Genomic DNA, 19628 nt, shown 5'->3' on the forward strand with positions numbered 1-19628 from the left:
CCCGGCTGTTCTTAGACGTGGCAAACCGCCGTAGAGCGCCGCGTGCCACGGCGAATTTCCCCCGGCCGGCATTGTACCGACGCACAAAGGTTCCGCCCGCTGCTGCGGCCTGATGGCTTCCGGGACGGGCCTCAAGGCGGCCCGCTCCTGTCACCCGTTGCTTTGCTCCAGCATGCTTCGATCCCTGCTATGATTACCAGAACAGACCACTGGTTTGACTAAATCTTTTGTCTGGTGGTTTTAGTAAATTCATAAAAGGATTTCCATCTCTCATGATTCTGTTCTGGGGTATTGTCTTTCAAGTGTTCGGTTAATTGTGCCAGAATATATCACTATGGCACAATTAACCGAACACTTGAAAGACAATAACGAGAACAGAATCATGACAGATGGAAATCCTTTTATGCATTTATTAAAACCACCAGACAAAAGATTTAGTCAAATCAAATTACTATTAGGTTAAGAAAATATGGAAGACGGTGTTATAAAGAGGGGTAGAGATTGTTAGTTACTAACAAAACGATATGTAAAGAATATTATTTTCCCTTTCCCTATTTCCCCCCCTGTATATCTACCTATTAATGAAATAATAATAATAATAATAATAATAATAATAATAATAATAATAATAATAATAATAATAATAATAATAGAACAGACCACTGGGTTAGGGTTGCCAACCTACAGGTAGTGGGGGAGAAATAGACACCACTGCACTTGTATCAGGGAGATTAGGAAATCAGTACAGGAGCGAAATCAAGTTTAGAGTGCAAACATAATTTTATATGCTGCTATGTCTAACCTTAAGAGCCCCGTGGCGCAGAGTGGTAAAGCTGCAGTACTGCAGTCCAAACTGCTCACGACCTGAGTTCGATCCCGATGGAAGTCAGTTTCAGGTAGTCGGCTGAAGGTTGACTCAGCCTTCCATCCTTCCGAGGTGGGTCAAATGAGTACCCAGCTTGCTGGGGGTAAAGGGAAGATGACTGGGGAAGGCACTGGCAAACCACCCCATAAACAAAGTCTGCCTAGAAAACGTCGGGATGTGACGTCACCCCATGGGTCAGGAATGACCCGGTGCTTGCACAGGGGACCTTTACCTTTTATGTCTAACCTTATACATCAAATTTCTAAGTCGACTATAAGGTATATACAACACATAAATACAACAGTAAAAAAGACATGCAATGTACAACAAAGCACTCAAAGGTGAAAGAAGAAAGAGAACAGTTCATGTATGACGTGTCTCAAAGAGTACAAGCATCATTCTTCTGCTCTTTTCTCAATACAGGTGAGTTGGAGAATATCAATAGTCAATAAGGAAAAAAATCATAGAGGATACGGCCGTTTCAAATTCTTTGAATATAAATTCTTCGTCAGTCCTTCAATAAGGTTCCTCTTATGTTGCACATCTTAACAATATTTCAAAGTGCTGGTTGCTTCCCATGAGGGGTAAGATTCAAAAGTGTAGCCAGGAGATCGCCTTCTATTACAACTGATCTCCAGCCAATAGAGATCAGTTCACCTGGAGAAAATGGCCACTTTGGCCATTGGACCCAATGGCATTGAAGTCCCTCCCCAAACCCTGCCCTCCTTAGGCTCCACAACCAAAACCTCCCTCCAGTGGCAAAGAGGGACGTGGCAACCCTATACTGGGTTGATTCGGTATTCAGACCAGCTCCCGTGAATAATAGGGCCGGGGGGGTGTCCTGGAAGCTTGGCGTCCTAGTTGCATTTCACTCAAAACTTTGAGCTCTTCTGTCTCAGTCTCTGGTTCTATAGAGACTCACTTCTTATTTTGTAAAATTAAAATGTGTGTATGTCACATTTCTATCTCAGTCTTCCTCCAAGGAACTCACAGTGATGCTCATGGATTTGCTGCCCTACGACATCCCTCCCTGTGAAATAGGTTAGGTTGAAATAGTGGGTTGCTGAAAGCCAAGTTGGTCTTAATAAAAATCAGTGGCTGCAGCCTTTACCACTGTATTGGTTTATGGGGCATATTTGGAGTAAGCCTAAGCAGTAGGGTTGCCAACCTCCAGGTAATAGCATTCATGCATCTTTTAGTATTAGCTATTATGGGCTGCTCTTTAAAATGAATCAGGAACAGTGTTTTGTGAAAGATATTATCCATGAATCAAAATTCCATACTGGAAAAAATATACAAAGCAATAAAAATTGCAGGAAGTTTATCCAGTGGTTAAAATATGAAATTTGGATTTCAGAAAGCTACAGTAAAGTCTCACCCCAGCCAGCACTTATCAGGTGATCATATGAACATAATTATTTCTCAGCCTTACCTCCCTTCCTAACTTAAAAAAAAGAAAAAGAAATAACAGATAGCTGAAGTATGGGCATGCTATCATGGGCATGCTATTTTTTTAATCATATCTACAGACAGGCTTTAATTCTAAATAATCATTTTCTCTAAAATGATTATTGCTTTAGGGGCTTTGACAATAGTTTTATACTATGGGTGGAGAAATAATTGGTCAGATCTATAAGCCTGCAATCCTAAGAACACCTTTCTGGGAGTAAGCCTCGTTGACTAAATTGGGACTTATTTCCAAGTCTACCTGCTTTGTAGGGTTGCCAGGTCCCTCTTTGCCACTGGTGGGAGGTTTTTGGGGCGGAGCCTGAAGAAGGCGGGGTTTGAGGAGGGGAGGGACTTCCATGCCATAGAGTCCAATGGTCAAAGCGGCCAATTTCTCCAGGTGAACTGATCTCTATCAGCTGGAGATCAGTTGTAATAGCAGGAGATCTCCAGCTAGTACCTGGAGGTTGGCAACCCTACCAACAAACCTCTAAACCAGGGGTGTCAAACATAAGGCCCAGGGGCCAGATCCGGCCCCTTGAGAGCTCTTATCCAGCCTGCGAGCCAGCCAAGGCAGCCACCCACCCCCCAGTCCCAAGGTGTCAGTGATCAAAGACCATTCAATAAAAGAAAATATTGTAAAAGTGTGATTGTGTTAAGCATGGTTTAAAAATAAAGTTAAAAATCAATATAATTAGTTGGCTTTGCCTGTTTCCTCTATAAAGTTTATATCTCCGGTACCTGGCATTAAATTTTATGGCACACATGGCCCGGCCTGACAGAGTCACATTTATGTTATAGCCAGCCTTCGTAAGAAATGAGTTTTGACACCTAGTTTTCATTCCAACCGACCTCAACACTAGTAGTGTTTTTATGCTGGTGCCTCTTTGTTTTTCAGAGGATATTTCCTTGCTTGCAGTGTGTGTTTCCAACACCTGCAGTTGTACTGCAGCAATAGCAAGGCAAGGCTCTGGGATGGAGTTAGAAGAACACCCGGGCTCCCTTCTTTTCCCTCGCCTGTAATTTGAGAGGCTGCAGATGTCTGTCGGTAGGTGGCGCCCTTAGCTCGCCTCTAGCTCCGACTGTAGGCTAAATATATCCTATGATAACAGTACAGGGGCTCAGCTTTTTCCAGCGACTTCTAACGGGGAGGGGGTGGGGGAAAAACACTACCCCTGTCTCACTGTGTCCCTCCTGTCGCCATATTCTCCATGCAGATCCCCAGCAGACAGAACCCCTGCTTAGGGCAGCGAGGAACTTCAGCTGTTCCTTTGTTATTTTTTTAAGCAAGCAAGGCAGCCGGAGGAGAGATCACCTTCCAGAGCCAGCTGTCCAAGATGACGAACATATCCTATCACATTTCCAACCTCCTGGAGAAGATGACATCCACCGACAAAGATTTTAGGTAGGATCTGGGCTTCCCTAGGGCTGGGGATGTGGGGTGAGTCGCAGGGCTGGGTTTTGCGATTTAGCGTCCCCCTTCCCCACACCAGTGAATTGCACACGTGTATGAGTCCAATGGTGGGAGATTTATGGAGTGGGGGGAGGGTTTCTTAATAACTGCAGCAAAAAAAGAAAACCTCGTAACGAAGAAAAGGAACTGAGGAGGATCACCAGCTATAATCAATGCAAAATCTCACCTCCTGCTGCAGGAGATGTTATGCAGAGCCAATAAGACAGATGTGTAATGTACTGCAAGCTTCCGGGGCGGGAAGGAGAATACTACATCCTACAATTGCTCTTGCGGCCCCTCCATAGCAAACATTCTGATATCCTTTTATGTCCCTCCTCCAACACTAAGATAGAGATGCACTGCTGGACAGCTGCATATGGGGGTGGGGGGAGAAGAATCTTCCTAATCAGCTGTTACTGGCTAGGAGTCTGGGGAGATGATTGGCTGCCTTCACTGTCTGTCTTGTCTGAAGAAAAACAAATGTGATCTCGAGTCTTCGCAGAGTAGCACCCAGCTCGGAAGTCAATGGTCGCTAGCCCACTGGAGTGTTTGTGCCATCCAGTGAACCAAATCGGAATTTAAACATTTGCTGAACGACGATGCATTTTACGTGATTCTCTAAAGCGACAAGCAAAAACGAGCCGTGTATTACATATGGGTTTTTTAAAAAAAAAATTAATGGGGTGACCAAATGAAAGAGGTAAAATTCAGCCACCAAATAAGCTACAGTGGATTTGTAGGTCAGTTAACAGAACAATTAAACCAGATGGCCCAGGCTAGCCTGATCTCGTCAGATCTCAGAAGCTAAGCAGGGTCAGCCCTGGTTAGTATTTGGATGGGAGACCATCAATGAATACCAGGGTTGCTGTGCAGAGGAAGGCACTGGCAAACCACCTCTCTTAGTCTCTTGCCATGAAAACCCCAAAAGGGGTCGCCATAAGTCGGCTGCGACTTGACGGCACTTTACACACACACACACATAGTCTTACTGGAGCTAATGGAGTTGGTATCCCAGCATGTCAGTGGGAAGGAAATCAGGTTAATTTTGGTGAAACATGAGGCCTAAATTGGCTTCAGCCCAGGCAACTGGGACTTCAGCTTATTTAAATTTCTGGAATGGACTGTCACCAGATCACTTAGCAGACACCTGGGAGGATAGGGTTGTCAAATCCGGGTAGGAAAATTCCTGGAGATTTGGGGGTAGAGCCGGAGGGCAGAATTTGGGGATGGGAGAGAGAGCGGCTCTGATGTGAGGCCATAGAGTCCCAACCTCCCAAGCTGCCATTTTCTCCAGGGGAACTGAGCTCTGTGGTCTGGAGATCAGTCATAATTACTGACTGTAATTTGTATGTATGCTGGTCTTTGACTGTAATAATAATGAAAGTAACTCATAATTCTGGAAGAACTCCAGGCCCCACCTGGAGATTGGCAGAAGGCCCTAAACTGTACAGAAGGCCCTAAATATGGTTACGCATCTGGGAGTTAGTTATGCTGAGCATATTAGTAGGGCTGTCAGAGAGGTGGGTTGTTTTTTAAAAAAAAATTGGCCTGTGTACTTGGGGATATTTGTTTATTATGTGTTTATTAAAATATCTAGACCCCACCTTTCCTCTTGGTCAAGGCAGCTTACAGATAATGATAGAAACCAAATAAAATATAAACCCCAAATACCACCTCTGCAAGATGCCTGCTTGTTCATACCCCCATCCAAAGCTCTGGCAAACGAACAAGCCTTTCAGTGCTTCCTGAACATCTCAAATGGGGGTGTGTGTCCCCCTCATCTTTTCAGGGAACCGTTCCATGGCGGGGGGCATGATGCAAAAGGCCTGGGCTTAGGGTTGCCAACCTCTAGGTGGTGGCAGGAGATCTCCTGCTTATACAACTGACCTCCAACCGATAGAGATCAGTTCAGCTGGAGAAAATGGTCGCTTAGGCAATTGGACTCTATGGCATTGAAGTCCCGCCCTTCCCCAAGCCCCGCCCTCCTCAGGCTCCGCCCAAAAAACCTCCCGCCGGTGGCAAAGAGGGCCCTGGCAACCCTTCCTGGGCTCTGGTTCATGCCAGGCTGGCCACCCTAAGGGGGGGAACAGCCAGTAGGTGGCAGCCTGAAGACTGGCCTAGGGTTACCAGGTCCCTCTTCGCAACCAATGGGAGATTTTGGGGGCGGAGCCTGAAGAGGGCGGGGCTTGGGGAGGGGAAGGACTTCAATCCCATAGAGTTCAATTGCCAAAGCGGCCATTTTTCTCCAGGTGATCTGATCTCTATTGGCTGGAGATCAATTGAATTAGCAGGAGATCTCCTGCTGCTACCTGGCAGTTGGCAACCCTAAACTGGCCCCTTGGAACCGATGGGAGGAGATGGTCCTTCAGATATGAGGGTCCCAGGCTAGGAAGGGCTTTAAAGGTCATAGCCAGCACCTTGAAGTTGGAAATAAAGTGGCAGCAATGTAAATGCTTCGTCATGGGCAAGTTATGTTCCCATTGGCCAGTAAAATGAGTACCCAGCTTGCTGGGGGTAAAGTGTAGACGACTGGGGAAGGCAATGGCAAACCACCCGTAAACATAGGCTGCCTAGTAAATGTCGGGATGTGATGTCACCTCCTGATTCAGTAATGCTTGCACAGGGGACGACCTTTACCTTTAGGGCCTGACAGTAATCAGACTGCTGCATTCTGGACCAGCTACAGTTTCTGGGTTGGTTTTGAGGGCAGCTCAGCATGGCAAGAGCGTATAACAGGAATCCAGCCGTGAGATTACAAAAGCATGGATTGGCATGGCCAGATCAGCTCAGTCTAAGAAAGCAGAGATGGTGAACCAGAAGACGCTCTTGACCACTGTGCCCATAGTGCTTTTCAAACGGCAAGGCTGGGTTCATTAAATGGTTGTGAGGTCATGCCTAGAAATCAGTGGGAGATTTGGGGGTGGGGAAATGGGGGGGACACAGCACCATGTGTGCCTCATCTTCACTTCTGGGGAAAACCTGTAGCTCTAGGATGTGCCAGTGATCGATGCAGTTGCCTGATGTAAACCCGGAAGTGATGTCACAGCGCATACAAAGTTAACGTATTTTTAAAAAATTCTTCCATGACTACTGCTTGGAGTGGCGGCAAGCTACGAGGGCTGCTGGTAGGAACATGAACACCTCCAGGCTCTTAACCTGCTCAAAAAAAAGCCAATTCTGCTCCATCCAGGATATGTTATTGGCTATGGTTTTTTTGGGGTGTTGTTGTATTCCCATTGCCTGTTGCAATTTTGTTATTTGGTTTGCCATTGCCTGCCTCTGCATAGCGACCCTAGAATTCCTTGGTGGTCTCCCTTCCAAATCCTTGCCAACCTCCAGGTACTAGTTGGAGATCTTCTACTATTACAACTGATCTCCAGCTGATAGAGATCAGTTCCCTTGGAGAAAATGGCTGCTTTGGCAATTGGACTCTATGGCACTGAAGTCCCTCCCCATCCCAAACCCCGCCCTCCTCAGGCTCCGCCCCCAAAACATCCTGCCAGTAGTGAAGAGTGACCTGGCAACCTTAACTAGGGCCAACCCTGCTTAGCTTCCGAGATCTGATGAGATGGGGCTAGCCTGGGCCATACAGGTCAGGGCGCTTTAGTATAATAAAGTTGAAATTATGCAGATTTTTAATTTTGGTGAACTTGGTCCTGTTTCCTATTTTACTTTACACAGTTCATCATCTAGGTGCCGTACTATGAACCATCTTTTCCCGATCAAGTAGGAAATGCTGTCCCAATCCTCCAGGCTAACATTAATCCTTAGCTGGAAGCTCTGAAATCCTTAGCATCTGAATTAGCCATCTATGAGCAGCTCCCCTCCCCCTCACCAGTCTGAATCATATGCTAGTCATACTAAACAAAGATAAACAGTGTATTAAAAGCTGGTCTTGGGAAACATAAAATCCCTAGTGGGGTTAGAAAAACCACGCAGCTTGGGAGTTGCTGTGCTCGATACATTAGTGAACTGTAGAATGCCTTCTTGGGAAAACGACCTTTTGGGGAAGATACTGATATATTCAGATAGCAACCGTAACTACACCCTGTTCGGTGGGCAAAACTTAGGGTTGTCAGGTCCCTCTTCGCTATCGGCGGGAGATTTTTGGGGCAGAGCCTGAGGAAGGCGGAGTTTGGGAGGGGAGGGACTTAAATACCATAGAATCCAATTGCCAAAACAGCCATTTTCTCCAGGTGAACTGATCTCTATCGACTGGAGATCAGACTGGCAACCCTAGCAAAACTATTAGAATAATTGGCTGCTTTTTTTCCTGAAAGGGACTAAACGTAGCTTACAACAATAAATACATAGGGTTGGCAACCTCCAGGTACTAGCTGGAGATCTGCTATTACAACTGATCTCCAGCCAATAGAGATCAGTTCACCTGGAGAAAATGGCAATTGGACTCCATGACATTGAAGTCCCTCCCCTTCCCAAACCCTGCCCTCCTTAGGCTCCGCCCCAAAAACCTCCCACTGGTGGCGAAGAGAGAGCTGGCAACCTTAAAAATATAACAAAATATAGCAAAAAAACACAAGTGAATTGTAGATATAACAGCCAACCAGAATAACCAACTGTGACTTGGGATATGAGTCTTGTGGCTTGTATCCATATGAGCTCTTTGGGTTATGCCTCTGGCGGCACCCAATCTTTATACCTGTAGTTATATCTCTCAGTTTTGCAGTTTGTTTCTACAGAGATGTACACTGGTGTGTCTGTATTCCTCTGTAAGTATCAAGATGTACTCTAGATAACAGTAAACTGGCTTCTTGGTGTTCCTGCTTATGCATTGCTTGAATGGGGGGTGGGGGTTCAGAGGTCCTGTTCTGGGTCTTCCAGAGTGGCAGTGGAGACTTGGAGACAGAGTGACGAGAGGTTTTTATAGCACGTGTGTAGCGAATCTGTGTCTTCCCTTCAGCACCCATGTGTCTCAGTGATAATAAGGTACCTTCACACACAGCCTCAGCTGTGTGGAAGCTGCTTCAGTGAGGTGCAATCCTGGTCAGCTTGGATATGCAAATGAATAATACCACGGTGTAGGTGGGGCCGACCACGTGGAAGTGGTGCTTTGCTCATGCAGTGTGGGATTGCATCCTCAGTGCTGCTAGTTGTGAATATGAAGGTCACTTGTGTCCACATCACTGGCCACCAGCTGGTACTTTAGCATAGTTGCAAGCAGAGTTATGCAGTAACCCGCAAAAACATAAGTTTGCAGGATCTACAACATAAAGACTGGGTGATTTGTTCCCCCTTCATTTCCAGACGTGAGTGTGTGTGTGTGTGTGTGTGTAAAGTGCTGTCAAGTCATAGCCGACTTATGGCAACCCTAGCAAAGGGCTTTCAAGACAAATGAGGAGAAGAAGTGGTTTGCCATTGCCTTCCTCTGCAGAACCTTACTTGGTGGTGTAGTGGTTAAGAGAGATGGACTCTAATCTGGAGAACTGGGTTTGATGATTCCCCACACCTTCACATGAAGTCTGCTGGGTGACCTTGGGCCAGTCACAGTTCTCTCTGAACTCTTTCAGCCCCTCCTACCTCACAAGGTGTCTGTTGTGGGGGGTGGAAGGTGACTGTAAGCCGGTTTGATTCTTCTTAAAAGGTAGAGAAAGTTGGCATATAAAAACCAACTCCTCTCCTCCTCTTCTTCTTGTCCCTCCTCATCTTCTTCCTCTTCCTTCTTCCTCCTCCTTCTTCCTTTTTCCTCCTCCTCCTCCTTCTTCCTTTTTCCTCCTCCTCCTCTTCTTCTTCCTCCTTTTCTTCCTCTTCCTCCTTCCTCCTCCAAGTACTGACCCTGCTTAGCTTCCGAAATCTGACAAGACTGGGCTATACCATGCTGCCTTCCATCCCCCAAACACCCTTGCCTGTATTTAATCTCTATATTAAGGAGTTACTGTTTAGTCATTTAACTGCTGGACAATTTATGAATTAGTTGGTTGGTGTTAGTAAAGATTTGGTCCTCTTTACATTCTGGAGCTATGAATTTTCTTCTTCTGTATGGCTGCCAGTGGCTGTAATTTGAATCTCTGAGCCCAGTCTGTTGTTGGCATTCCTTCTTTCAGGTTTATGGCTACCAACGACCTAATGATGGAACTGCAAAAGGATTCCATAAAGTTAGATGAAGACAGTGAGAAAAAAGTTGTGAAAATGCTGCTGAAATTGTTGGAGGACAAAAACGGGGAGGTACAAAACCTGGCTGTCAAGTGGTAAGGCCCCCTCTGCATCTACCATAATGCTTAAGAATGGAGACAAGTAAAATATCCAATAGTGGTGTTGCCTATGCTGGAGGCTGACTGTTTTCTTTCTCGTGAGCATCTTCTGTTCCACACACTACAAAGTCAATGTGTAGATTATGACTGTGTCTCCTGGCTTAATTGACAGCCGGAATTCTTTGGTGGGGGTGGGGAGTGGAGGATGATTGCAAACCATGTAAGTTTGTGCATGCGTGTTCACATGTGCATTTATGTACTCTTCAGGTGCAGTAGGACCCTTGTGTTTGTCACATACAGCCAGGAAGTAGCCACATGGTAAATCAAGGAAGAGAAATACATGACTCTGGAGATAGTATTGGAGGCTGTCTAAAGATGCCCCTTCATGACATTTGCCTATCGGCTGAGGTGCCATTCGAAAGCAGACAGTGGGAAGTGAGTGTGTATACACACTCCCTTTATCTGCTTTTGTTAATTCTCAATGCTTCCTCTTGGCTGAGACAACTAAGGGTCTAGTGATACCTTAAAACTCTGATGTATTATGACTTTTTGGGGACGAGAACTCCCATGAGATACCTGGTACAAGTCAGAATGTGGAAGAGTAACTGGAAGGAAAAGGGTTTTCTGCAAATGTCATTCATGATTATTATCTACCAAGCTCTGAAGAAGGTTGCTATGGAATAGTTTCTCCTTTATGCTACTTGCATAGTTTTTCTTTTTGCTACTTGCAGTTTGGGCCCTTTGGTGAGCAAAGTGAAAGAATATCAGGTGGAAACAATTGTGGATACACTATGTACAAACATGCTATCCGATAAGGAACAGCTCCGGGACATCTCCAGTATTGGACTGAAGACAGTAATTTCAGAGCTGCCTCCTCCATCCACTGGTAAGAAAGTAACCCTCTTTGTTTGCATCGCGAAGAGAAATCTGAAGACCAATAATAAAGAGGAAACCAAAAAGAAGAAGAGTTGGTTTTTATACCCCACTTTTCTCTACCTTTAAGGAGTCTCAAAGCGGCTTACAGTCATCTTCCCCTCCCTTCACCACAACAGACAAATTGTGAGGTAGGTGGGGCTGAGAGAGTTCTGAGAGAACTGTGACTAGCCCAAGGCTTTGTGTGGAGGAGTGGGGAATCAAACCCGGTTCTCCAGATAGTCATCTGCTCTTAATCACTATACACCACGCTGGCTGTCAAAGCCAGTGTGGCTTAGTGGCTTATAGTGTCAGACGAGGATCTAGCAGACCTGGGTTCAAATCCTCACTTATGCCATGGAAGTTTACTGGGTGACCTTGGGCCAGTCACACTCTCTCAGCCTAATCTACCTCTCAGGGTTGCTGTGAGGATAAATGGAGGAGAGGATGTAAGCTGCTTTGGGTCCCCATTGGGGAGAAAGACAGGTATAAATGAAGTAAATAAACAATACCTTTTATGAGGACTAGTCAAAATATCCCAAAACACTGTGAAAGCTTTCATGTTCTCTAGAACTTTTTATCTGGCTGGATTTGGGGGGGGGGCCCCTGCAAAATCTTTTTCTTTTCATCCCCCTACTTTTTATGGAATATGCAACCCGATGAAGTGTTCTGTAGAACCAGAAAGCAAGCACATTTAACGTTGTGATATTTTGGTTGGTCCTAACAAAAGGCCTGGATTACCTGCCATGCCTGGCCTGAATCCTACTTACATTTTCTGCTGGGAAAAGGCATTACCACCAGCAGAAAAGATGGGAATGGTTTTTTACAGCCCCCTCCTCGAGTAACCTAATTTTGCCCCCACAATCTGTTCTGTGGGGTTCACCGACCTCATTGGGGCACAGTTTCAGGAAGCACAGCAGGCTGTAACATTTCATTTCCTTGAGTCCGCTCAGCTTCTGCAGAATAGGATCTGTGCCATTGACTTAAAAAAGAAGATTATGCTCCTTTTGCTCACTTTTACAAAACACAAGGTGACATATAGAGCCTTTGGTATCATGGAAGTCCTTTTCCAAATGGGATCAGTTGTCAGAAATATATTTTTAAAAACCATGTCCTGAGTTAACAACCTCTAGATGAAGTCATAAGAACATAAGAACATAAAAAAGGCCCTGCCGGATCAGACCAAGGCCCATCAAGTCCAGCAGTCTGTTCACACAGTGGCCAGCCAGGTACCTCTAGGAAGCCACTAACAAGACGACTGCAGCAGCACCATCCTGCCTGTGTTCCAGAGCACCTAATATAATAGGCATGCTCCTCTGATACTAGAGAGAATAGGTATGCAGCATGACTAGTATCCATTCTAACTAATAGCCATGAATACCCCTGTCCTCCATGAATATGTCCACTTCCCTCTTAAAGCCTTCCAGGGGGGTTACCGCATTATGTATTCCCAGGGATGTATTAAGAGTTTGAAAATGTTATAAAAAATACTGTTCGCACTTTGTTTGGCCCCTTTAGCTGTGAAGACATCTTCCAACCATTTTTTAGCTGTGGTATCCAAAAACCCTTTTAAAGCGATGTTTTGAATAACATTTTCAAACTCTTAATACATCGCTGGGAATACATAATGCGGTAACCCCCCAGGTTGGCAGCCATCACCACATCCTGGGGCAGGGAGTTCCACAATTTAACTATGCGTTGTGTGAAAAAAACACTTCCTTTATCTGTTTTGAATCTGTCACCCTCCAGCTTCAACAGATGACCTCGCGTTCTAGTATTATGGGAGAGAGAATCATTTATCCTTGGACTTGATACAAATTTCCTCACTCTCACCTGTACTAAATAGAAATTTTTTAAATGAAATCAGAATCTTGCAAATAAACGTTGGTTTTGCTCCAATTGTGATGAATTGCTTTACAAATTATGCACTTCACGTTTCACAGTTAGAATATTCCCTGCCTCTGGCACAGGGCAGTTATCTCTGCCAGGTGTGCTTGTATTTATCCAGCTTTTACAGAGATGGGAATCGAAAGTTGATTCAATGAGCAAGCATGCTGTAGAAAAACAGTAGAGTGAGACTTGGAAAGTCAGTGCTCAAGTCCCTTTTTCTGCCATGAACTGGTAACCTTGGTCCAGGTACAGTCTCTCAGCTTAATCTGTATTGTGGATCTCCCTGCCCCAGGATGTGGTGATGGCTGCCAACTTGGAAAACTTTAAGAGGGAGGCGAACATGTTCATGGCGGAAAGGGCTATCCATGGCTACTAGTAAAAATGGCTACTCGTCATGATGCATACATATTCTCTCCAAGACCAGAGGAGCATGCCTATTATATTAGGTGCTTTGGAATACAGGCAGGATAATGCTGCTGCAGTCGTCTTGTTTGTGGGCTTCCCAGAGGCACCTGGTTGGCCACTGTGTGAACAGATTGCTGGACTTGATGGACCTTGGTCTGGCCCAGCATGGCTTTTTTTAATGTTCTTATTTAACAGGATTGTTGTGATGATAAAATGAGGAAAAGAGAACCATGTACGCTGCCCTGAGCTCCATGGAGGAACAGACTAGATGGGTAGACAGAAAGTTGATTTGGTGAGTTGCCAGGGAAGCACCATATGGCTTTTTTCCTGCAGACGTTTACTCAGCAAAGCCACACAGGGATTTTTTCATCACGTGGAAATTGGGAAGCTTCCATGTGTAAGGGTCACGTCCGCACACCTTCTGGTGCTCCTGGGACTTTCCTCTTTAAACTGGAAAACAACAAAACCTACTTTCATCTGGTTCAGAGGGGATTTGCCACAATGGCAGCAGGGGACCATCCCTCTGGATGCGCCTTCTCCGTCACCATCACAGGGTGTGTCCACTCTCAAAGTTGCATGGGGGTAGCAGTAAGTCACAGCTTGGCTGGAAAAGGCAAAGTGAGGGGAGCTTTCCAGGCTACAGGGGGGCGGGCTTGTGCGTTCACTACCATGCAATGTGGAAGAGCAGTGGGGGAAAGGGAAGGGGATGGTAGTGGCAACAACGGTGACGAGTGTCCAAGGAATGGCACTGCTGTTCCCTCCGGTTCCCACTCTGCCTGGTGACCCTGCTGTGGTAGGGGAGCCTTCTCTCATCCCCCATCTCCAAGCAGCAAAACAGCAAATCGTTTCCGAGGTGCAATTTCTTTTAGTCTTTTGTGTGTGTGTGGTTTGATTTAATTTATTTGATTTTTAGGCCACCCTTTCCTGGCCAAGCCAGGCTCAGAGTGGCTCACAACCTTTTAAAACAATGGAAAGTCAGTAAATACTTACTTTAAATACAACTGTAAAAATCTGGTGCCCTAGCTGTCACAGCAGCAGATCCATCAATCATAATAGCGTAACCCAAACAGCAATAACAATTTATTCTATATGTGGGGGGATAGCAGAGACAGAGAAGGAAGGAAAAGAAGGGAAGGAGGGGGACCAGCCAGATGGAAAACCGTTGCTGCCCTCAGCCACATGCCTGGTGGAACAGCTCAGTTTTACAGGCCCTGCCTAATTGTTTCTGCTCCAGCAGGGCCCGAACCTCACTGGGCATAGCATTCCTCCAGGCCAGGACCATAGTCTTCTCTCAGATGGACCCTCTGCCACACTGGCTGGTGCGATGGGATGGGGATGGGGAGTGAGTCTTTTTGTTGCAGATTCTTTTTCCCTAAGTAGGCGATTAGCTCATGAGAGTAATGTGAGCTGAAAAGACCTGTGGTACAACTGCAGCAGCGTCAGCTATGCACAAGGTGTCACTTCCCAAATAATTGATACTTCCACAGCTGCAGCATGTGAACTGCAGGCATGTGCACGCAGAAAAGTATGCCACTTGCATGGGGAGGGAGGCAACATACATGGCAGTAGAAAAGAGCAAGAATCCAGTAGCACCTTAAAGACTAACACAATTTCTGGCAGGGTATGAGCTGTGGCTCACGAAAGCTCATACCCTGCCAGAAATGTTGTTAGTCTTTAAGGTGCTACTGGACTCTTGCTCTTTTCTCCTGCTACAGACAGACTAATACGGTTGCCCATCATGACCTATTAACATACATGGCAGAAAGCAACATACGATTCAGCCTGAACACAGCAATTCTTCAGGCATTATCTTCCTTGAAGATCCAGAGAAGCTAGTGATGGGTTTAAATAGTGTCTGGAGGCTGTAACGGACTGGATGAGAGTGGACAACTTGAAATTAAATCCAGATAAAACATAGATGCTGTTAGTGGAGTCAATTTATTAGTAGGTTAAAAAGGTAAAGGTCCCCTGTGCAAGCACCGGGTCATTCCTGACCCATGGGGTGACGTCACATCCCGATGTTTACTAGGCAGACTTTGTTTGCGGGGTGGTTTGCCAGTGCCTTCCCCAGTCATCTTCCCTTTACCCCCAGCAAGCTGGGAACTCATTTTTCCGACCTCAGAAGGATGGAAGGCTGGGTCAACCTTGAGCCGGCAACCTGAAACCAACTTCCTTGAGCCGGCAACCTGAAACTAACTTCCGTTGGGATCGAACTCAGGTTGTGAGCAGAGTTTGGACTGCAGTACTGCAGCTTACCACTCTGTGCCATGGGGCTCTTTAGGTTAGTAGGGAAGAAAGGACTAGAAGTTGTACAGACACAGTGTGGGGTAGTGGTTAGGGTGTCAGACTAGGACCTGGGTTCAAATCCCTAGTCCGCCATGAAGCTTACTGAGTAACCTTGGGCCATTCCTCTGTCTTAGCCCTGGAGGGCTGTTATGAGGGGAAAATGGAGGAGGAAGAACACTGTGCCTTTTAATCTTGTCCTTGGGGCAGCATACATAGATCTCCACCCCTTTTACCTTCCAGCACCCCTGTGAGATAGCTAAGGCTGAGGAAATATGACTGGCCCAAGGTCACACAGGGAGCTTTATTGCCGAGTAGGGATTCAAAGCCAAGTATCTCTGGTCCTAGTCCAACACGCTAACTGTAAAACCGCTCTGGTTCATCATGTATACCACCCATACCTGCTGAGAGGAAACGCTGAATAAAAATGCGATAGATAAATAAACCTCATTTTCCTGCCACTGGCAGTTCTGCACACGATTTTTCCCCTCCTTTTCTGAGGCTTCAGCAAATGTTGCTTTTATGCTACCTCTCTAGAGTCCTGCTGGAGGCAGCTTACAAATAAAAGTAATAATAAATTATCAGTATAAACAAGCCACCAAGATAAATAAGCTACTAAAACCAGTTTTCCACTTTTTTAAATCATGAGGTCCAAGCTTCATGTTGTGCCCAGAAATGCCCTGTAACCACCCACTGTGAATAACCATTAAAAAAAGGTAAAGGTCCCCTGTGCAAGCACCGGGTCATTCCTGACCCATGGGGTGACGTCACATCCTGACCTTTACTAGGCAGGCTTTGTTTGCGGGGTGGTTTTCCAGTGCCTTCCTCAGTCATCTTCCCTTTACCCCAGCTGGAATTGCTTGTTTTTTACCTGAGCATCACTGGAAGGCAAATCTTCTTAGCCTCCGTTCCCTCCCGTAGGCTCCACCATGACAGCCAATGTGTGCAAAAAGATCACAGCCCAGCTGACTGGAGCCATTGGAAAGCAAGAGGACGTGTCCGTACAGCTGGAGGCCCTTGACATCTTGTCAGATATTTTGAGCAGGTATGGAAAGAGCGCGGTGGAGCAGATTGCATGAGTGGCTTAGTAGACTCAACTCTAAGGTCTTCTAACATGGTTTGTTTGGACTGCTACATAAGGATGTGAAGAAACCCTGGTGTGAGTTCCTGTTCTACCACAAAGGTAATTGGGTGCTCTCGGTCATGGCTCTGTCTTCTGGCCTGACCACCTAGATTTAGACATGGTGGGTAAAATGAAATAAGGCTATACTGATACCTACCATGATCCCGGTAAAGGAACTAGGCATGTTGGTGAAGTGAAAGACCTCTGCCTGAGACCCTGGAGAGCAGCTGCCGGTCTGAGTAGGCAATACTGACTTTAATGGACCAAGGGGTTGGTTCAGTATCAGGCAGCTTCATGGGTGAGACAATCCCTTGAAGTACATTAATAGAAATAGCCCCAAGTGACGTTCTTTTTAATGTGAAGCATTTTAACATAGCTTTATTTTATTTTTAGAGTCATCATTCTGTATTATTTCCGCACAACCCAAGATGAATACGTATATTAAAAATCTGAACAGCTCAGAAAATATTAATGGATTGCTTTTAATAATCTTATGGCCAAACTACATGTTATGGCGGCCACAGGTTCGACCCGTGGTCACCAAGGTCATTTTACAGAAGAATTTGACCATTTTAAAAAAGCCTCAAGATGGGGCCCACAGCACAGGAGGACCAGGTGATCTCCTCCCCCTGACACATTTTTTCAAATGCCGAAACGGTGTTTTGGTAGTTGAGAAGGTTCATGGGGGAGGGCCAAGACTGCCTGGCCCCCCTGTAGGGTTACCAGTTCCGGGTTGGGGAATACTTAGAGATTTTGGGGGGTGGAGCCTGAGGAGAGTGGGGTTTGGGGAGGGGAGGGACTTAAATGGGGTAAAATGCTGTGGCATCCACCTTCCAAAGCAGCCATTTTCTCCAGGCGAACTGACCTCTGTAGCCTGGAGATTAGTTGTAATAGTGGGGGATCTCCACCCACCACCTGGAGGTTGGCAACCCTATCCCCCTGTGCTGCGGTCCTGCCTTACAGCATTTTTTCAAAATTGCGGCAGCAGTATCAAAACCATGGCCATTGGAACATGTAGTTTGGCCCTTATTCTTAAAAGCAGCATTGCTAGAAGATGTGTAAACTATGAACCTAAAAGCCTGCTGTATAGACTAGTGGTTCGTCTTCACAGTTTGTGTCTAGGTAGAAAGTTGGAGAGGTAGACTAGTAGATGACATTCTTCATGGAGTTCCTTTAGCATAATGTTATCTTCATTTGGAAAGCCTTTCGGTGACGAAGTCTCTCTTGTGTCTCTCGCCTACGGCTGCAGGTTAGGGGGGACTTTGTACTCCTTCCATTCCTCCATCTTGAACTGCCTCCTTCCACAGCTCACAAGTCCCAGGTTGGCTGTACGCAAAAGGGCCATCATTGCCTTGGGTCACCTGGTCTTGACTTGCAACGGGAATATCTTTGCCGAACTTATGGAGCACCTGTTGGCAGAGCTGAAGAGGAACAACTCCACTTCAACCACGAGGACGTATATCCAGTGTATTGCTGGCATCAGCAGGCAGGCTGGGCACCGCATAGGTAGGTCTTGCCATTGGGATTTGTATTCCACAGTGACACACCGCATACGTGTTCAACCTCAATCATCCAATTACATTTTTACCCACCCTTTCCTACAACGAGCTCAGGGTGGCACATGTGGCTCTCCCCTTCTCTGTTTTATCCTTGCAACGATGCTGTGATGGTTCCGTTGTCACAAATTGAGTTTCATGGCTGAGGCCCAGACTACACAAGGTGTTTGCCCAAAAGTCAGGTCAAGGTTAGAATCATAGAATTGGAAGGGGCCATACAGGCCATCTAGTCCAACCCCCTGCTCAATGCAGGATCAGTCTAGAGCATCCTTGACAAGTATTTGTCCAGCCTCTGCTTAAAGTTCTACTGACCTGACCTGCATTCCCAACAATGGCCACCTGGCTGCAGGAAGCTTCTTTCCTCAAGCACTGCAGGCCCTGATTCAGATTGGGACCACAGTGTGGGAGGAGCAGTGTCTTCATCCTTGACCTGGAAAGGGCCTTGGGAGGTTCTTTTTGCCCTGTTGGGACTTTTGTGCACCCTTAGACTGTTGTCTGACTTGGTATAAGGCAGCTTCATGTGTGTCCATTTGGATATTGGTAGGACCGAGAAGCCTCACCTGGTGACTTAAAACGGGAATGGAGATATCCTATTTGTTGCTGCATGGTCTTAGAGCTCAAAGCCTCTCTGCACTTCAGTCTGATAGATCAGGAGAAGAGCTCCTTTTATGTGGGAGAGCTGAACACATTGAGGTACTGGCCTGTATCCCGTGACACTGCTCAGCAAAGGGTGAAGCCAACCTAAGGTGCCTCCTCCGATGGAAGAGGATCTTTTTCCATCAGAAGAGCCACTGAAGTTGGAGGAAGGCTTCAAAGTTTGCTGAGAGGAATCGTAGGATATTTGTCATTGTAGGATTATATGGATATATATTAGTCGGATATTCATGCCATCAACTTGCATCTAATTTAACCAAGTGACCCAAAGAGGGAAGAGATTCCATTTAAAAACAGATTTATTATATCTCGCTCTTATGTGGGGTTCTCTTGCTGAAGGTACCGATCAAAGTGACTTCAGCAATTCTTCAGCAATTTGCAGCAGTGGGAGCTGCCAGCTCACTAACTGAGCTGGGCAAGGAGTTTTCTTGATGACGCTCTGTCATTGTTTTCCAGGAGACTATCTGGAGAAGATGATCCCACTAATCGTTCAGTACTGCAACGTTGAGGATGATGAACTGAGGGAGTACTGCTTTCAGGCCTTTGAGTCTTTTGTGAGAAGGTTGGTGTCGTTTTCTGGGGAATACCGGGTTGTTTTGCAGAGCTAGTGTTTTCGGATAGAAATGGCCACTGAAATCTCTGCTGTCCGCTCTGATTAGCCATGTCTGGTCATGGTTGAGGGGAGGTGCCTCTCAGCAGCCCTCCAGTGGTCTGTCCTAGGCGGCTGGCTATGATGTAGCCGTGCCTGCTAGATATGGGGCCCACCACTAAACTGAGGAACTACCTACGATGCCACATTCAGCATCTCTGGAATTCTGCAGTCAGAAACACA

General features: G+C 46.1%; 1 protein-coding gene across 1 annotated transcript in view; it reads left to right on the forward strand.

The window, feature by feature from the left end:
• The first annotated feature begins 3451 nt into the window (after positions 1–3451).
• The window catches only part of LOC130480211 (cullin-associated NEDD8-dissociated protein 1-like), a 39864-nt gene continuing 23687 nt past the window's right edge, over positions 3452–19628 (forward strand). Inside the window, exons 1-6 of the mRNA XM_056852663.1 lie at positions 3452–3716; positions 9827–9970; positions 10705–10859; positions 16385–16508; positions 17836–18092; positions 19253–19358. Of these exons, the coding sequence (XP_056708641.1) occupies positions 3649–3716; positions 9827–9970; positions 10705–10859; positions 16385–16508; positions 17836–18092; positions 19253–19358 (854 nt within the window). The 5' untranslated portion in view covers positions 3452–3648. The remainder of the gene's footprint in view (positions 3717–9826; positions 9971–10704; positions 10860–16384; positions 16509–17835; positions 18093–19252; positions 19359–19628) is intronic.

The sequence above is a fragment of the Euleptes europaea genome, chromosome 1, assembly GCF_029931775.1.
Source record: "Euleptes europaea isolate rEulEur1 chromosome 1, rEulEur1.hap1, whole genome shotgun sequence".
Lineage (NCBI taxonomy): Eukaryota > Metazoa > Chordata > Lepidosauria > Squamata > Sphaerodactylidae > Euleptes > Euleptes europaea.